At 39.5% G+C, this 20,771-nt stretch overlaps 2 protein-coding genes across 3 annotated transcripts in view; one reads left to right on the top strand and one right to left on the bottom strand.

The window, feature by feature from the left end:
* ITGAV (integrin subunit alpha V) overlaps positions 1-20,771 on the top strand; it is a 108,870-nt gene that overhangs the window by 14,905 nt on the left and 73,194 nt on the right. The window lies entirely within an intron of this gene.
* Positions 4,549-5,899, bottom strand: LOC133235031 (small integral membrane protein 20-like). Its single transcript, XM_061395808.1, is given in 2 exon segments — positions 4,549-4,779; positions 5,894-5,899. Coding segments are annotated over 2 exon segments (237 nt in total).

The following is a 20,771-nucleotide window of genomic DNA, read 5'->3' as shown; positions in this document are numbered from 1 at the left end:
ATATCTGTGATTCAGGGTATTACTGGTCAGGGCTTTTATGTCTTTTGACAAAATATGCATATTAATGAATAAAACTGTTGAACTGTTCAGATATATTTCTGTATTCAACACCATAGGTTTTGTGCAGTGCAAGGTAATTTATTAACTGGTCTTTATTGAAATTTATTGAAAAAATTTCAAACAGTTTAAAAGAGTAGACAGTGAGAAATGGATTTGCTCACATCAGCCTGCTTAGAGGCTACCACTTGAAACAATTTCTTTTATCTTCTTAGAATTTTCTTATTCTTACATATCTATATATCCTTTTAAAAAAAAAGCAACTCACGAAATAGGAGTCTTCTATATATTACTAAGGCACCTGAGTCAACCCCCTCCGCCTCCTAATATAATCTCTTATAGACATATATAGATTTACCGCATTCTTTGCCAATCATGGTGATTATTCAGTTTTATGTACATACAGTCCATATTGTTTATCTCTTGCCAGCAGGCAGGGCAGTCCATGGGTTCACCCCGGTCAGCATCCTAGGCATTCTCGGCACACAGTAGCGTGGGGAACGGTGGAGAGGAGACCTGGAGGGGCAGATGGAAAAGAGCCAGCACCACCCTCTGCAGTTCTCCACGCTTCTGCCCCCGGTAGCCCTGCTGTTTGTTCTCTAGAGCAGCCAGAGTGATTCTTTTAAAATAATATTCAGATTGTAACATTCCCATTCAGATTCCACTGAATGGACAGATGCCACTTCCATCTGTCTCACAGTAGCTAAGAGGACTCTTGAGTATTCCAGCCCACTGTTTCTGTCTTTATCTTCATGCTCTTCCAGCCTCACTGGGTCTCTTTGCAGAGGTTTGTAAACAGTAGGCACATTCTCACCTCACCTTTGCCTGGACTATTTCCACTGCCTGAAACATTGATTCCCCGAATGTACATTGGGTGCCCCTCCATCACCTCTTCTGGGAATTCCTCAAATGTCATTTTCTCAGTTATGTGCTGACCTTCTTATTTAAAATTCCAATTCCCCCTTTCCCACTGTGTGCTCCCATCGTCTTCTCCCCTTTATTTTTTTCCTTAGTACTCACGCTGCTGTACAATTTATTTTTAGTTAATTTGTTTTAGTTATCCTTTCCTTCAATTAGGATATGTATTCCATGGGGATTGTTGTTATCTGTTTTGGTCACTGCTGCAATCCCAGGGCCTAAAACAGTGCCTGACACCAGTGGTACCCAATACATTAAGTAGATGAATGAATGAGTCATAAGAGCTTTTTCTATAGTGAGGAAATTGCTAAAGTCCTTCAGTTGTACATTGACATGTATGGACTTTTTCTATTCTTTTTGCCCTTGTTTATGATAGTTCTCCAATCATTTTGTATAGCCTCTCAGACTTCTCTTATGAAAAAAATATACAAATAGTATTTTTTCCATTACAGTTTTTATCCAAATAGTGTTTGAATTTAAGAAAACAGGACAATATGGTTTTCAGTAATCTAGTCATAAACATGTATTATCTGGAACTAGCACCATCAGACTGTATCTTGACTATGAAAGAAATGCTTACAACTTACAGCATCCTCCTGAACATTCCTCACACCTCTGTCCCATCCTGGCCCAAATACCTCACCATCTCTGCACCACTGATGTCTTTTATCTTTTTCATTATCTCAAGAGAGATAGTGGCATTTCTGTTTCCCTCATCCTCAGTCTTGAGTCAGGGGAGATAGTGAAAGTGAAAGTGAAGTTGCTCAGTCGTGTCCGACTCTTTGTGACCCATGGACTGTAGCCTACCAGGCTCCTCTGGCCATGGGATTTTCCAGGCAATAGTACTGGAGTGGATTGCCATTTCCTTCTCCAGGGGATCTTCCCAACCCAGGGATTGTACCCTGGTCTCCTGCATTGTAGACAGCGTCTGAGCCACCAGGGAAGTCCTGCTGACTTCCCAGGGAGATAGTAGCTGAGGGGATAAATGTGGTTTCTGGAAGCAAACCGCCTGGGGCTTAACCCAGCCCTGTCATTTACTGCTGTTAAACTTTTCACAGTTTACTAACAGGTTACCACCCTCTCCCTGACACAGTGCAGGCATGTGTTAAAAGGAATGAGTTGATTCCTATGGAGTTAAATGGAATGTTAAAACATGTGACCTACTTGGTGCAGGGCCAGGCCCACTACAGTCACTCACTTCGTATCTGTTGTTGTTCTGTTGCTCAGTCATTTCCAGCTCTGTGACTTGGTGGCCTGCAGCGCACCAGGCTTCCCTGTCCTTCACCATCTCCTGGAGTTTGCTCAAACTCATGTCCACTGAGTCGGTGATGCCAGCCAACAGTCTTGTCCTCTGTCCTCCCCTTCAAGTTGCTTTGTATTGTTAATACTTCTCCCTTCTCAGGGACCCTGCTTACTTTCATTTGTCTCTATGATCCCGCCCTTCCCCCGTACTCCTTTTTAAAATTTTTTTAAAAAGAAAACAACTTTCAAACATGCTTTACTTTTTCCTACCTGAAAAATTAATTGAAACAGCTTTCCCTTGAGCTTGTGTCTTCTCTTAGCCATTTTCCTTTCTCCTTTTCTTCACAAGCAATATACTGAACACTCTGCCTCCGTTTATCACCTCCCATGCTCAGCTACTTCAATCTGGCGGCTCCCTGAACCCAACCCAGCATTGCCCAAACTCAAATCGCTGGTGGCAGCTCTGCCTCAGTGGACACTTGATCCCTCATCCACCACTGTCTTATTTAAAGTTGCCACTTTGTGCCTGTCTGGAACTATCTTGTCCTCTTATTCCTCCTGACCTTTAAAAAAAAAATTATTGATGTATAGTTGATTTATCATGTGTTAATTTCTTCTATACAGCAGAGTGACTCAGTTATATATGTTTTTTTCATGTTCTTTTCTATTATGTTTTCTCATAGGATATTGAATATAGTTCCCTGCCTCCTAGCCTTCTTGGGACTCTTGTGGAGTTTGCCCTTTGACTCTTCTTTCTTCGCTCTCTCCATCTGTATTTGTTATACATCGTCGTGTCATGAAAAGGAAATAGACCATGGAGTCACACAGACCTGCGTTCAAATCCAGGCTCTGCCATTTTTTCCAGTGTTGTTGTTTTCTAGTTGCTCAGTCACGTCTGACTCTTTGTGACCCCATGTACTGAAGCCAGCCAGGCTCCTCTGTTCATGGGATTCCCCAGGCAAGAATATTGGAGTGGGTTGCCATTCCCTTTTCCAGGGGTTCCCAATGTTACTTTGGAAAGATTGCCTACCTTTCCACAGCTGTACTATATTCCAGGGGTGATCATGAAATGTTTCAGTTATTTAATTTATTTTCTCTGCTTTATTGTGTTTCTGAGTCCAGAGGAGACTTCAGTGCTTTAAAGGGCTCCATCCTCATTTTTTTGAATATTTGGGAAATAAAATTTATTGTTGTTCAGTCACTAAGTTGTGTCCAACTCTTTGTGACCCCATGGACTATAGTATGCCAGGCTTCCCTGTTCTCCATTGTCTCCTGGAGTTTGCTCAAATTCATGTCCATTGAGTTGGTGGCAGTATCTAATCATCTCTTCTGCCGCCTCCTTCTCCTTTTGCATTCAATCTTTCCCAGCATCAGGGTCTTTCCCACTGAAAGACCGTATTGTTACTACTTCTCCTGTTATTACTGCACTGGCTCGTAGCATCAGGTGGCCAAATAATTGAAACTTCAGCTTTAGCTTTAGTCCTTCCAGTGAATATTCAGTGTCGATTTCCTTTAGGATGGACTGACTTGATCTCCTTGCAGTCCAAGGGACTCTCAAGAGTCTTCTCCTCCAAAGCACAGTTAGAAAGCATCAGTTCTATGGTGCTTAGCCTTCTTTATGGTCCAGCTCTTATACCTACACATAACTGCTGGAAAAACCATAGCTTTGACTATATAGACCTTTTTTTTTTTTTTTGAAGTGAAAAGAAATCATTCTAATATACACACTTTCACTTCATTAATTCAACAGTGATTTCTGATAGGCATGCTCATCCATTTAGTTTTGCTTCAAGTTTATTCTTCAACATAGAGCCACCTTCCTAATGAGATAGTTGAGTTGAACTATTTATTTTTAAAGAGTACAATGTACCTTGTCCTCAAAGAGTTTTATCAACTTTAACATTTTCAAAGAGCCCTATGAGGGTGCTCATTATGGTGGTTTCCCCCTGAAACTTCCCATTTGGAAGACTGCAAAACAGACTAGGATCTTCCCCAGTCTATCGGTTGCTTATATTCATATCACAACCCAGGTGGGTAAGAGGTAGAGATTGAATGATAAATAGATTGCCTCCAATCCCAGCTGGGTGAGAGAGCTTCATGTTTAGAAAGGAAGCCAAATCATGAAAACTTTCCTAATGGTGTGATTTATTCCAGGATTCTTTTGAACTTAAGTAGGGAATTTAATCCTTGTGCACAGTACTCTTCTTTATGGCTTTCTCGAGTTTTCCTCTCCAGCCATCATTCTCTAGCCAGGTGATTGATTATACTTGCTGTAGAACTGAAAGCATGAAGTCTCTTTCTCTTTCATAATTAAAGGTGGTGATAGTCTTCTCATTTCCTACCAAATGGATCCAACCACACTTTCAGCCATGGTGGCTGCATGTCTTCTTGAACAGTGCCAGCTTGATTTATGGTTTGTTGCTTCTGTTACTCCTACAGTCGCATTAGGGTCTGGAAGTAGATGAGGTAGAGGGCGGCACCAATCAGGGAGATGAAGCTCCCAAAAATGAGAGCAGTGTGCAGATTCTGGGACACGGCTGTAGTTGGGGGCGGCCTGGATTTCTATATAGACCTTTGTCAGCAAACAGTCTCTGCTGTTTAATATGCTGTCTATGTTTATCATAGCTTTCTTTTCAAGGAGTAAGCGTCTTTTAATTTCATAGCTGTAGTCACCATCTGCAGTGATTTTGGAACCCAGGAAAATAGTCAGCCACTGCTTCCACTTTTTCCCTTTCTATATGTCATGAAGTGATGGGACTGGATGCCATTATCTTAATTTTTTGAATGTTGAGTTTTAAGCCAGCTTTTCGCTCTCCTCTTTCACCCTCTAGTTCCTCTTCACTTTCTGCCATTAGAGCGGTATCATCTGCATATCTGAGGTTGTTGATATTTTTCCCAGCTGTCTGGCTTCCAGCTTGTGCTTCATCCAGCCCGGCATTTTGCATTATGTACTCTGCATAAGAATTAGATAAGCAAGGTGACAGTATATAGCCTTGTTGTAGTCCTTTCCCAATTTGGAACCATTTTGCCTTCTTGCATTTCTTTTTCTTTGGGATGTTTTGGTCACTACCTCTTGTACAGTGTTAGGAACCTCTGTCTATAGTTCTTTAGGTACTCTGTCTACCAGGTCTAATCCCTTGAATCTATTCGTCACCTCTACTGTATAATCTTAAGGGATTTTTGATTTAGGTCATGCCTGAATGGCCTAGTGGTTTTCCCTACTTCCTTCAGTTTAAGCCTGAATTTTGCAATAAGGAGCTCATGATCTGAGCCACAGTCAGCTCCCAGTCTTTTTTTTGCAGACTGTATAGAGCTTCTTCATCTCTAGCTGCAAAGAATATAATCAGTCTGGTTTCTGTATTGACCATCTGGTGATGTCCATGTGTAGAGTCATCTCTTGTGTTATTGGGAAAGGGTGTTTGCTATGACCAGTGTGTTCCCTTGACAAAACTCTGTTCAAGGCTGCTTCATTTTGTCCTTGGAGGCCAAACTTGCCTGTTACTCCAGGTATCTCTTGACTTCTACTTTTGTACTTTAATCCCCTGTGATGAAAAGGACATCTGTTTTTTTTTTTTTCCTTTTGGTATTTAGTTCTAGAAAGTCTTGTAGGACCTTCATAGAACTGGTCAACTTCAGCTTCTTCAACATCAGTGATTGGGGCATAGACTTGGATTACTGTCATGTTGAATGGTTGAATTTATAAAATTACTGTGATGTTGAATTTATAAAATTGTTTTATTTACATTAGCTCTTAGATGATGTATAGTAAATATTACAACTAGTGATTAGTATCATATTTCTAAAACTTCTAGGAATGCCCCTGAATTAGGTAAGCCCCTGTGACTTTTGCTAGCCAATGAAACATGAGCAGCAGTGTAGGTGGAAGGGTTTAGGAGTCGGGACATTGTTCTGCTCCTCTTCTTGCCAGATGCCACAGTGAGTGGTGATAGTTTAAATGATAGAGGCTCCCTCAGCATAGTTTCCTGAGTGAGGATGATGTGAAGCTTAGGCTCTTTGACCCACAATGTATGTATATAGAATAATTTTTTGTTATTTTTGACTAATAGACATTCGGGATGCTTGTTACTTTAGCATAATGCAGCCTAACTGAATAATACATGTAGGGATATTAAAACTAAGTAAAATTATCAGTAGTCAGCTTTTGGAAAATGATTATTAAAACCCTTTCCTACTCTGCATGCCAACCCGAGTTCCTGTTAAGTTTCTTGTTCTATTTTATTGGGTCCTGAGTGGCTAAGTAAATAGATATCGTTGCTTTGTTAAGAATGGCCCCTGGTTGGTAAATTGAATGTAGTTTAGGAGAAACTATAGACTATTAGTACCTGATGGGGAAGCCATAGCGTTAGCGTTCCCTGAGAGCATTGACTCTCATAACTGGCATGTCCTTTGTGGGAACTCTGAAAGTGCTGGCTGTGGGGTTTTTATAGGAGATAAGCATTCCCATGGGGCATGAGACCTGACACACTGGTAGCTGCTTTATCCGCCAGATCTCGTTCATGTCTGAGCTGTGTCCTGGTGAGGCAAAGAGACATGCTCTGGACAGCTGTGTGTACTGCTGCAGAGGAAAGTTCATGTGAGGACTCTCTTAGGGAGGTATGTCCAGTTCTGTTCTAAAGCCTTGAAATAGACTGGTGCTGAGTGTGGCCTCTGGTGGTTTTGTGAGTCTGACCATTCAATTGAGTCCTGAGAATCCCTCCTGATAGTTGTATCAACATTTGATGTTTGTAACTGTATGAAGTACTTACTTTTTAGGCTCATTTATTTCTTGGGCTGTCTCTTTAAAAACAGAACAGTGACTTATCCCTTCTTGTAATAAGAACAAATATCAGCTAGTTCCAGAATCACAATAAAGTTTTTTTAAAGTAAGGTGCTTTTTGGAGATATTACAAATACTTGGTGTTAAATAGGTATTTTCAATGTCCTTTCCCATTCCCTTTGTCTTCCTTTAAGATCAGCTTCTGCTATGCAGGCTGTCAACGCAGTAGGTACAGCTCTTTTTCTTTATTTAGCTAAAATTTACACTTCTTTTCTTTTCTTTCTGGTTGTCTTACATTGTGTTTGTTTTCCAGACTAGACTGTAAATTCTCCAGACAAATTTGTTTGTGCTCACCATCGCGTGCTAGTGAATAGAGACGTGCTTGGCATATGGTAGGCTGTGTGTGTGTATTTATTGCCTGCAGGTGTTGGGTTCTTCATGTAAAGCAATAAAAACTGACTTTGGCTAAATTTTGCTGAATAGGAATTTATTGGCAGAATTCTGGTAACTCGATAGTTTTCTGAATAATGGGTAAGAGAAGCTAACAGAGGAACTAGTAGTGCAGGGTTTTACTGCTGTTGGACTTGCTGGTACTGGCTATAGGACAACACCATGAGAATAATTTCTTACCCATCTCTGGCTTTTGGCATCACTTGCTAGAGATTCAAAGCTTTTATGGTAGTATCTGACTGACTCTAAGAAGTATGCCTATGCCTGTGTCAGAAAGTCTGTCTTACCTGGCACAGCTAAGAAATGATAGACTATGAGCTTGTTTAGAGAACTAAAATTACAGTTTTCAAACGAAGAAAAAGAATAGCAGTAAGAGAGTACCTTTTTCTCTTTTGGGTTGGAAAACAAGGTCATAGTAAGAAAACATCCAGTGTGTATCTGTGGTTGTTGTCCAGTTGCTAAGTCATGTCCAGCTCTTGGCAACCCCATTGGCTGTAGCACGCCAGGCTTCCCTGTCCTCCACTATCTCTGGAGTTTGCGCAGGTTCATTGTGTGTTTATTGCTGATCAGTAATTCATGAACCAATTTTATTTTCTCTTTACCAAAGATATACCTAGATATTAAACAGTGTATAACTTTGTAGGCCATTTTAGTGTGACTTGTCACATGCATTAAGACATGTAGCAGTAGCTAAGAAAGAAAATCTGGAGTTTGGTATTAGAATAGTGTAACACTTAGTTTCTTAGCTCTTAAAGAGGAAAGATGAATACTTGTAGTGTTTTTCTTTTTTTCTTATCCCAGGGCATGATTTTTGGTAGTGGAAGAGGAAGAAAGATTTTAAAAATTATGGTTGGAAGACTAGTCTAAATTTATGTCACTTTATGTCTGAGCAGTAGACACAAGTAGATTTATACTGAAATAAAGGAGGCAGACCCAGAAAGTCTTAACTCTGCAGAGAAAGGGCTTCCCAGATCAGTTGCTGGTATTTTAGGTAGCTAATAAAAGATAAGGTAGAATTCACCAGAGGCAAAAGAGAGTTCCAGGGCAGAGGAAACAAAATATGCATAGATTAGTAAAAGTGTTTTTGAAGGAAAATCAAATAATTCTATGTGACCTGCATGTGTACATTTTTCTATAAGATTTATATGCATAAGGTGAGAGTGTCTGAGGGCATGTTGAGAAATTAAGCTGGAAGTAAATGGAGGGAGGATCTAAATGAACTTTAAAAAGATAATTCAAGCCAGCAGTCTAACCAAATAAATTCACCATCGAGCCTAACACACATAGAGCATTGTATGAAAAATAAAAGGATCTAAAACCCAGTGGGTAGAGCTCTTGGTTCTTTGCCATGCTAAGTAGATTTGATGTGAACTTTACAGAGAAAGTAACATTTTCAGTAGCTAGTCTATTAATTTTCTTAGTCATTATTTTTGGTAGAATTATACAGGTTACATGAAATAATGAATATTATATGGATAGCTCCAAAATACTGTAGACGTGTCTTTTAAACAAGGAAAATGTAGGGTTCTGTGATGAAAAGTTTAATTTAGTAGAAAATTCAGTCTGAGATGGTACGCTTATTTACTGCTTTGATTTTTGAATGATATTTGTGCATTACTGATCCTGCAGGAACAAAAGAAAACCTTAGTCTAAACTTTCTTATTTCATGGATTTGTTAAACTTAGTTCCTAAACATGCTCTCTTAATTTTTTTTTAAGCTTTTGACTTTGGCTTGTCTTCTTTGCTTTCTTTTGTTATCTTCTAAACATAAACTTTATTATGTTTCTAGTTGTGTCCTTTTGTGTGATTTGTCGTCTTTATTTTTCTTTTTCCTGCTGATTTCCTTGATGTAATATGTAAATAAAACCACAACTAGTATGTAAAAAGGAAAACCTCTTGTCTTATTTTACATACCTGTTCAGTGATTTCAGCTACTTTGAAATGGTAGTTACCCACTTAGGTTTTTAAACCCCTTCATCTAGTGACTCAGCAAAATTGGTAGGTTTTAACCAAGGTTTGCATAATGGTTGGAAACTGATTTTTCCCTAAATTGATAGAATAATCTGAACTTTGAGACATGGGTTGAATTACTGAAATTTAAAAGGTCATTTTGGGGTATGATTTGTTTGTTTTCTAACATGATTTTTAAAAAAATTTTTTGAGATATAATTGATTTACAATATTTTATACATTTCAGGTATATAACATGGTGATTCACAATTTTTAAAGATTATACTCCATTTATAGTTATTATAAAATAGTGCCTCTATTTTCTGTACAATATACCCTTGGAGCTTGTTTATTTATACACAGTAGTTTGTTATCTCTTATTCCCCTACTTCTAAAAAAACAAAATGATTGTTATGTAGAAAACATAATTTATCTGAATGTAGATGGCAACCCACTTGTATTCTTGCCTGGAGAATCCCATGGACAGAGGAGCCTGGTGGGCTATATAGTCCATGAGGTCGCAAAGGAGTCGGACACGACAGCACACAGCACACAGATGTGGAAAAGTAGAACTTAAGCAAGTCTACTTTAGTGTAAGGACTAATGATCTGTGTATTTTAAGAAGTAAAAGTATTCTAAAATTGTGTTATGTTGGTATGCAAAACATTATCAAGAATATTATGTAGCAAGATAGGGTTAGTCTGTTATCTCAGTTTTGTCTTCATGCCTGATTAATTTCTTATTCTTTTTATCACAAGTTACTATAAATACATTTGGAGGCTTAAAAACAACACAAATTTATTATCTTCAGTTTTGAAGGTCAGATGTCTCATGGGGCCCAAATCAAGGTCTGCAGTGCTGCATTGCTCTTGGGGGCTCCAAGGAAGAAGCCATTTTCAGGCCTTTTCTAACTTGAAGAGGCCACTCATCTTCCCTGGCTTGTAGCCTCTTCCTCTGTTTTAAAAGCCAGGATTGACTGGTTGAGTCTTTGTCAGGCCACATCACTGATACTGACTCTCCGGCCTCCCTGCTGTGACTGCTGCTGCTGTTGCTGCTGCTGCTAAGTCGCTTCAGTCGTGTCCGACTCTGTGCGACCCTACAGACGGCAGCCAACTAGGCTCCTCTGTCCCTGGGATTCTCCAGGCAAGAATACTGGAGTAGGTTGCCATTTCCTTCTCCAATGCATGAAAGTGAAAAGTGAAAGTGAAGTTGCTTAGTCGTGCCCGACTCCTAGAGACCCCGTGGACTGCAGCCTACCAGGCTCCTCCACCCATGGGATTTTCCAGGCAAGAGCACAGGAGTGGGGTGCCATTGCCTTCTCCGCCCTGCTGTGACTACCTCAGGCCTACTGAGATAATCCTGAGTAACTTTCCATTGCAAGGCCCTTAACTGAATCACACCTGCTAGGTTCCTTTATGTAATGTCCTATATCCAGGTGTGACATTTCACGTGGTGTGAAGTTTCCAGGGATAAGGATTTGAACGTCTTTGGTGACGAAGTGGGGGTAGTGGGGATTATTCTGTTGTCACAGAGCCCTTTTAAATATTTTGTTTGATATTGGTTAGAGGCTTCCCTGGTGGCTTAGCGGTAAGCAATCCGCCTGGAATGCAGGAGACATAGATTTGATCTCTGAGTCGGGAAGATCCAGACATGGCAATGCGGGCTGAGGAGCCTGGTGGGCTACAGTCCATAGGGTTGCAATGAGTTGGACACGACTGAAGCATCTGAGCACGCATGCACACCCATACTATAAGCTACTTTAAGGGCACAACCATGATTGTATAAGTCGGCCTTGTTTTCTCTCTCCTTGTTTTTGCTTTGGCTCTGTTGTTATGGGGAATGCAAACTAGAAGGTGAAGGCTCAAATCCATGTCCTGACACTTACTAGATGTGACCTCGGGCAAGTGATTCAATTTTGCCAGCCTTAAATTTTCCCATTTGTCAAATAAGCATAAGACCTACGCCTCAAACCTGTATGTGGATCAAATGAGATAATGTCTGTGAAGAATGTATTCATCCTTCTTCTTCATAAATGATGAAGAAGGATACAAATGAAGAAAGGATAGTTGACATCATGCTCATACTGCAGCTGTGGGGAAGTGAATGATTATGGAAAAGGGATAAAATTAAGATAACTGTGGATATCCTTGGTCTGTGTTGTAACCTCTTATGATAACATTTAGGAAAATCTTCTTGCAACACGCTTTCCTTTTTCAGGAAGCAGATGTTACTGACAGATTGACCATTGCCCAGTTTTCTTAATAGTAAATCTTTTCTCAGAAGTTAAACAGATGATGAGCACTGACAGGAAAACATGTAGCACCTGGCACCGTTGCAGTCTCTTTGTTTAGGAATGTGGACTTGCCTGCGTGATTTGTTAAATACATCTCTCTTATAAAAGGAGAAGCACCTACATTTATGTCCCACATTCAGGGAATTGGTGGCACCTTTCACCAACAATGTCTGTCCTAGAGAAGGTCATTAGGTCATTGCCCTCCATCCAAGTGACTTGCTGGAACACTTACCACCTGTTCCCAGAAGGGCTTGGCTGTGTAGACTGTGGGCAAACCCTGGCTATGCCAATTTTCCAGTCAAGAAAAATGCTGTGGAGTATTTTCTGAAAATTACTGTGCTTTGTATTTAATAGAAAGTAGAAAACTGAGCTGCTCTCTGGCTTCTGCGTCATACAGTTGCCTACTCACTGCAATTAAAACAATCAGGCTGACTCAAAAGCCACCTAAGTTTGCCTTTGTCCTCCTGGTGGATTTTCTGTCTCAGAATGGTGTCAAGATACCTGTCCAGGTGCAATAGTCCTGCAAATTAGAAAGTTAAAAAACACAGAGAAAATAGTCTCCCTTCCCTTGTTACTACAAAATAAGTTTATACTAAAGAATTACATATGTGTGTTTTTTTACTTTTTGTTTAGCGTGTCTGTGTTTATTCACATATGTTGTTTTTTAATGAAACTGTTTCTCCTAATGTACTCTATTGTTCCCCAGTAGAGAATTACACAATTGAAGAACTGGCAGACAACCTAGAAATCAATGAATCCAGTTCTTTTATTACTAGTTGACTACTACTCATGCAGTTAGTTGGTGTTTTAACACTTTAAATTTTTACTGAAGCTGAGCACGTGTAGTCCTTTAAAGACCATCCTCTTCCCAGCCTGTTTGGACCTGACTCGTCCCCATTATTTTAAGACTTAACGGTGACTTTTGTTTTTTTTTTATCTTTGGTAAAGAGTTTTTGTTTTAAAATGTTAGACGCTTTCAGGATCATTTCCTTCTCATCTCTAGGAGGAAACAAACCAGCATTGATAGAGCACTGGGTGTTTTCAAAGGGCCTGTATTCTTTGTGCTGGCTCCATCAGAAGCATCAGAATTGCTCATGGAAGGAGAGGGAGATTTTGATTCTCTGTTCCCCGTGATGGTAATAAATCAGTCAGTAAATAAATACCAATCCCGGGTGAAATGAGCTTTATCATATTTTCTTCTGGCTCTACTTTTCTGACACTTCTTGTTTGCTTTTGAAAAACAGCTGTATCTAATATATATAAAAGATATTCTTGGATAGCTCTGTGTAAATTAGTAATACTTGCTCATGTTCATAGACTATGATTTATTTTTACATTCGCAAGTGATTAGTTTTTCAGTAGTCTGTGGCCCCAAACACTGGATTTAAAGATCTTTATCTCTTTTCATTTTAAAGTCAGTACAGTTACGCTTTTAGAGATATTTAAAGACACTTTAAAGTTTATAAAGCAAATAATTCTTTTACTAATACTAAAGTATAACCATTGCATATTGTCTTCCAGAGTTTCTTATATTAAGAAACTGGGTTTTCTTAGTCAGAGAAGTTTATTAACCTCCATTTTGGTCATCAGTAATATCTGGAATTTTGGTTTTTTTTAAATGAATTATTTTTCACAACATTCTAGTCCAGTAGTTTGAGTACTAGGAAATATAATGTTTACTGACTATACGAAGAATAACGCTTATAAACATTGCTAGGAGAGCTTGTTCAACCTAAATGTTCTTGAATTTCATGAGCTAAAACTCTTATGTATGGAAGACAAAAATGTAAACCTTAGGTTAATTAAAAGGGGATATATAAGCTCCTAACAGAGCTTTTATATGTGAAGGTTTTTGAATATATACCCACACTACTTTTTTTTCACTTTTTGAAACATACAAACAATACATATTCATTGATTAAAAAAAATGAGAAAACTCCAAAGGGCAAAAAGAAAAGAAAAATCTCCCAAATCCCACCACCGAGGAAATCAGTAGTTATAGGATATGTTTGGTTGTGTGTGTATAACATGTTTGTGTATGTACCTTGTTTATTATGTTTTTGTTCTTTTAAATTATTATTTAGGGTTAAATGAAATTTGGAAATCAGAGGGATGTGTGTTTTTAACACGTTGTAATTTAGTTGCTAAATCGTGTCCACCTCTTTTGTAACCCCATGGACTCTAGCCTGCCAGGCTCCTCTGTCCATGGGATTTCCCAGGTGAGAAAACTGGAGTGTGTTGCCATTTCCTTCTGCAGGAGGACTTTCCTGAACCAGGGATTGAATCCGTGTTTCCTGCTTGGCAGACGGATTCTTTACCAGGGAGCCACGAGGGAAACTCCCTTTAACACATACTTGATACATATTTGTGAAGTAGGAAAACCCTCTAAACCAAATTTGATGTAATCTTTCTTAGTCTGGCAGATGAATCAAATTGTTTTAATTTGCATTTCTTGTTTCTAGGGAGGTTAAGTCTTTTCTCATGAAAAGAGGTTAAGTGAGGTTAGTTTCTAGTGTGGAGAAGGCAATGGCACCCCACTCCAGTACTCTTGCCTGGAAAATCCCATGGACGGAGGAGCCTGGTGGGCTGCAGTCCATGGGGTCGCTAAGAGTCGGACACGACTGAGTGACTTCACTTTGACTTTTCACTTTCATGCATTGGAGGAGGAAATGGCAACCCACTCCAGTGTTCTTGCCTGGAGAATCCCATGGACAGAGGAGCCTGGTGGGCTGCTGTCTATGGGGTCGCACAGAGTCCGACACGACTAAAGTGACTTAGCAGCAGCAGCAGCAGCAGCAGCAGCTTCTAGTTGAGGGTAAGGCTTTTCTCACTTTTCTAGTGAGATGGCAGCAAACAAAACCATCCTAAAGAAAAATGCAGGAAGGCAAAGTGGTTGTCTGAGGACACTTTACAAATAGCTGAGGAAAGAAGAGAAGTGAAAAGCAAGGGAGAAAGGGAAAGGCACACTCAGCTTCCCAGGTGGCGACAGTGGTAAAGAACTCACCTGCCAGTAAAGGAGACTCAAGAGACTCGGGTTCAGTCCCTGAGTTGGGGAGATCTCCTGGAGATGGGCATTGCAACCCACTCTAGTATTCTTGCCTGGAGAATCTCATGGACAGAGGAGCCTGGCAGGCTACGTATCCATAGAGTCACAGAGAGTTGGACGTGACTGAAGCAACTTAGCACAGCACACACCCAACTAAATGCAGAGTTCCAGAGGATAGCAAGGAGAGATAAGAAGGCCTTCTTCAATGAACAATGCAAAGAAATAGAGGAAAACAACAGAAAGGGTAAGACTAGAATCTCTTCAAGAAAATTTGAAATATCAAAGGAATATTTCATCCAAAGATGGGTACAATAAAGGATAGAAATGGGAAAGACCTTACAGAAGCAGAAGAGATCAAGAAGAGATGGTAAGAATACACAGAAGGACTATACAAAAAACATCCTTAATGACCCGGATAACCACGATGGTGTAGTCTCTAACTCAGAGCCAGACATTGTGGAGTGTGAAGTCAAGTGGGCCTTAGGAAGCACTGCTGCCAGTAAAGCTAGTGGAGGTGATGGAATTCTAGCAGAGCTATTTAAAATCCTGAAAGACGATGCTACTAAAGTGTTGCACTCAATATGTCAGCAAATTTGGAAAACCCAGCAGTGGCCACAGGACTGGAAAAGGCCAATCTTCATCCCAGTTCCCAAGAAGGGCAGTACTAAAGAATGTTCAAACCACCAGACAATTGCACTCATCTCCCATGCTAGTAAGGCTTTGCTCAAACCCTCCAAGCTAGGCTTCAACATTGCGTGAACTGAGAATGTCCAGATGTTTAAACTGTGTTTAGAAAAGGCAGAGGAAGCAGAGATCAAATTGCCAACATTTGCTGGATCATAGAGTAAGCAAAGGAATTTCAGGAAAACATCTACCTCTGTTTCATTGACTGTGCTAAAGCCTTTGACTGTGGATCATAGCAAACTGTGGAAAACTCTTAAATAAAAGATGGAAATACCAGACCATCTTACCTGTCTCCTGAGAAACCTGTATGCAGGTCAAGAACTGAAAGTTAGAACCCTGTATGGAACAACTGATTGGTTCAGGATTGAGAAAGGAGTACAAGACTGTTTATTGTCACCCTGTTTATTTAACTTATACACAGAGTACACCGTGAGAAATGACGGGCTGGATGAGTTACAAGCTGGAATCAAGATTGCCAGGAGAAATATCAACCACCTCAGATATGCGGATGATACTACTCTAAAGTAGTATGGCAGAAAGCAAAGAGGCATTGAAGAGATTCTTGATGAGGGTGAAGGAGGAGAGTGAAAAAGCCAGCTTAAGAAGAGTGAAGAGTGAAGTCGCTCAGTTGTGTCTGACTCTTTGCAACCCCATGGGCTGTAGCCTACCAGGCTTCTCCATCCATGGGATTTTCCAGGCAAGAATACTGGAGTGGGTTGCTATTTCCTTCTCCAGGGGATCTTCCCGATCCAGGAATTGAACCCCGGGCAGACGCTTTACCCTCTGAGCCACCAGGGAATGAGGGTGAAGGAGGAGAGTGAAAAAGCCCACTTAAAACTCAATGTTAAAAAAACTAAGATCATGGCATCTGGTCCCATCACTTCATGGCAAATAGAAGGGGAAAAGGTGGAAACAGTGACAGATTTCCTCTTCTTGGGCTCTAAAATCACTGTGGATGGTGACTGCAGCCATGAAATTAGAAGACAGTTGCTTCTTGGCAGGAAAGCTATGACAAACCTAGACAGCATGTTAAAAAAGCAAAGGCATCACTTCTCTGACAAAGGTCCGCATAGTCAAGGCTATGATCTTTCCAGTAGTCATGTACGAATGTGAGAGCTGGACAATAAATAAGGCAGAGTGCTGAAGAATTGATGCTTTCAAATTGTGGTGCTGAAGAAGACTCTTGAGAGTCCCTTGAAAAGCAAGGAGATCAGACCAGTCAATCATAAAGGAAATCAACCCTGAATACTCTTTGGAAGGAATGACGCTGAAGCTCCAGTACTTTGGCCACTGATGTGAACAGCTGACTCATTGGAAGTGACTCTGATGCTGGTTAAGATTGAAAGCCTGAGGAGAAGAGGGTGACAGAGATTGAGATGGCTGGATGGCATCACTGATTCAATGGACATAAACTTGGGCAACCTCCGGGAGATGGTGAGGGACAGGGAAGCCTGACCTGCTGCAGTCCGTGGCGTGGCAAAGAGTTGGACATGACTTGGCGACTGACAACAACAATTTGCATTTCTGATTTCTAGCAAGGTTAAGTCATATTAGGTTAAGCTAATATGTTTATTAGCTCTTTCTGTGTTTTTTTTTTTTTGTATTGTCTATTTGTATTCTTGGTCTGTTTCCCTACTGATACATCTGTTTTTTTGTTGATTTTGAAAAGTCTTTATTACATATATACATTTCTACTGTGTGGCAGCTACTTTTCTGCCTGACAAGTTTGTCATTTTTTAGGAACAATATTGAGATATAATTTTACATATTTATAGCATTTTGCAGATATTATTAAAATTGAATTCCAGAGCATTTCTATCACCCTTTATAAAGAAACGTCATGTTCATTATCAGTCACTGCCCATTTGCACCCCCATTGATATTAAAATGTGCTCATGAGGTACTACTAAAAAGTGCTGCTAATTATAATTATGTCACCATTGACTGTAATACATATTCATATTTCAAAGATGTTGATATCTGAATATTTGCAACTCTGAATCAATAAAATACATTATTTCCCAATAGTATTATCTTACTTACATAGTCAGTCAGCAGCTGTCTGATTACTTCATTTTCTTTCATATTTCTTTTATAGTATTTGTAACTGTCTGAAAATATCTTACGTAATTGGTTATTATTTCTCTCCCTTGAAAGCAGGGATCTTATCTGTCTCATTTAACTGTTATACTCCATGCATTTAGATGTAGGAATTGCCCATGATTTATTTATTTAACTGAATGATCAAAGAGATTTCTTTCTCTGCCCTGTTAATTTTCACATAAATAAGCAAGCCATATTGGGAGATTTTTCTTTCAGGCAGATTTGTTACAGGAAACATGATTGAACAAAAGTGATGTCTGAGGTAAAAAGCTACTTAAGGAAGATTCCAAATTGTCTCATTAAATGGTGAATATGAAGTGGCATTATTGTTTTTAATTGAGGTATAATTGATATATTAGTTTCAGGTGTACAATATAATGATTTGATTTTGTGTATATTGCAAAATGTTGACCGTAATAAGTCTAATTAATTTATCATATACAGTTACAAAATATTTTTTTCTTGTAGTGAGAACTTTTGAGATTTACCCTTTTAGCAACTTTCAAGTATGCAGTATGTTACTATTAACTGTAATAAAGTCACCATGCTCTACGTTATATTGTTTTAATAGCCACTTTTTAAGGGCAAAATGTAAACTCTCTGAGGACCCACATCATATCATTGTAAAGTAATGGAAACTAAATGACTAAATACACAGATAACTTCCAAATAGGACTTCATTGGTTTGCTTTTCTAATGCTTTGGCATTCTTGCCTTTGGCCTTTTCAGAAAAGGTGACGTAATCTTATTGTTCCCAAGGAGATTCTTTAGGCATGAAAAGAAGAAACAAAATGTAGTTTCAGGGTGATAAGGTGACTTTGTCTTAAAAATAATTCTGATTCTCCTGAAAGTTGAACAGTGTCTTTTCAAACACTTGGAGGAAATGAGAGAAAAAAAGTGTTGGTTACTATAATCAGCAGGCCAGTTCTAAAGCTGTGATAGTTTGTGTTGTTCAGTGTGCTTCTGTGCTGAAGTCCTCAATCATGGAAGTCTGATAAAGTGCAATGGCAAGGTCAAAAGCCAACCAAAATAGTAAATTTTCAAGTCTCGGGATGTACTTGCTAATTAACTTCAGGACTCTCTAGCAACATTTTCCTCTATGCATTTTTGAAAGTGACAGTATAGAGTCTTAATTTAAATAATATGGGGCAGTTTCTTCTCACTTTTGCCATTGCATGAGATTTTCTTTTTCCTTTGAATTTACTTGGGAGATCAGAGCTAATATTCCAAGGGGTTTTACAGAACTGTGGACAGAAATCGTTGTTCTTTCTTGACTGTTGCCTGAGGTAGCATTTCCTCCAGCACTGGAATTTCTGCAGTTTGTCTGTATTAGATTTCCCTTTCAAGGTTGGTGGCATAGTCCAAGCAGCCTGGGGAGTTCCGGCATCACTCGAAATGGTGACTCAAGGCCATGACTCAAAATATTTACTTCCCTCATGCGCCCTGGATTAGCTGCCAGTTTCAGCCAGGTCATGAATGAACTTCTTGTCCGTGTGTTTGGTGAGCAGGCTTTCCTTTTTCTCCCCACCCAATTCTATTCACACTGCATCTGAGTTAAACTTCTGCCTGAGATTGAATTGGGTATTTTAAGACTTGGTCTCTGAAAAAAAAAAAAAAAGTTCTGATTGGTAAAGAAGAACTTCCCATTGAGCAAACTTCTTAAAGAAATGGTAATTTGAGATTGTGAACCTGTTGAAGCTGAAGCCATTCAAAGCAATGGGTGGCATTAATACATGTTTTTTGGAAAACTGTTGACTTAAGTTTTAGATGTTAATGCATGCTGATACATTATAGCCAAATATATTTGACTTCTTTTGTGTGGTAATGTGATTGAAAACACAGTTGATAACTTGATGCCTTAAGATGTAATTATTGGGGGCATATCTAAGTTTTAAATAAGCTCCGGGCTGGAAAATCCCATGGATGGAGGAGCCTGGTAGGCTGTAGTCCATGGAGTCCCTAAGAGTCAGACACGACTGAGCGACTTCCCTTTCACTTTTCACTTTCATGCATTGGAGAAGGAAATGGCAACCTGCTCCAGTGTTCTTGCCTGGAGAATCCCAGGGGTGGGGGAGCCTGGTGGGCTTCTGTCTATGGGGTCGCACAGAGTCGGACACGACTGAAGCGACTTAGCAGCAGCAGCAGGGCTTTTCAAATGTGCTTTTTAATTAAAAAAAACAACGAAAAAAGCCATATTGCCTGATGTTTTTTTACCTTTGACTGGTGTTTCTTATTTTTTAAAAAATCCTGTGGGCAAATTGCTTGCCATATTGGAAAGAACTGTGGATTTTTGTGTACCATAATACTTGATGATAAAAATAAAATTGAAGTATATGTAATACTTATTTTCTTGGGCATTTTTTAGCTTAAGCTTAACCTGGTGTCCACAAAAGCAGATATCCATAATCATAATGGTAGGGGTGCTATAGGAGCTTTTTTTAAAAAAAAAAAAAAAAATAGGACACAGAACATGGTAGCAATGAGAAGCACATATTACTTAACAGTCATTGCAGTGTCCTGTGCTACAGCACTTACAAATTTAGAGAAAAGTCCATTTGTTTAGGGAAAAATATATATATGGAGGCAGTTTTTCAAAGTAGTAGGAAGAGAATTGGTATCATTTTACGGAGGAAACTTCTCTTCCATCTTTCAGGAGTATAATTGAAGAAAAATTGCTTAGCACAGAGGGCAATTGTAAAATGCCATGCAGCCCATTCTTAGCATTGTGTGAAAGCTCTTGACCACCTAGAGACTCTTTTCTCTAGTCACAGTGAACAACTCACGAGTCTCTAAAAATCCAGGAATACCCATTGCTCTCTTTCTTTGCACAGGGTTTTCTCTTGACCCAGAAAGCATACCCCTCCCCTGTACGCTGCCACCCTTTTCCCAGTGCTCTTTCCACTCCTCTGCCATCCCTCCACTGTAATTACTTGTCCCCATGACTGGGCTTTGTGTGTCAGATATTTCCTTCAGGGAAGACTACCATTTCATCATGTGTTAGAGTCATGGACGGTTGCAACTGAATTTTCAGTTAGGGTTTGGATCAAGCATGGAAGGAATAAGGTGTTCCAGGTCAGAGGGCCTTGGGTAAAAAGGCCTACAGGTGGGAATGAGTGGAGTTTGTATAAGGCACTAGAGGCTCAGAGTAAGGGAACTCTTACATATAAGAATACGTTTATCTGGGAAACTGAATAAAAATTTATCCATTAGAATAATATTCTATATTACATTCCATATTCCAGAAGGATTAG

Source organism: Bos javanicus, chromosome 2, assembly GCF_032452875.1.
Source record: "Bos javanicus breed banteng chromosome 2, ARS-OSU_banteng_1.0, whole genome shotgun sequence".
Lineage (NCBI taxonomy): Eukaryota > Metazoa > Chordata > Mammalia > Artiodactyla > Bovidae > Bos > Bos javanicus.
The sequence above is the reverse complement of the archived record's forward strand: the minus strand, read 5'-3'. Positions and strand labels throughout refer to the sequence as shown.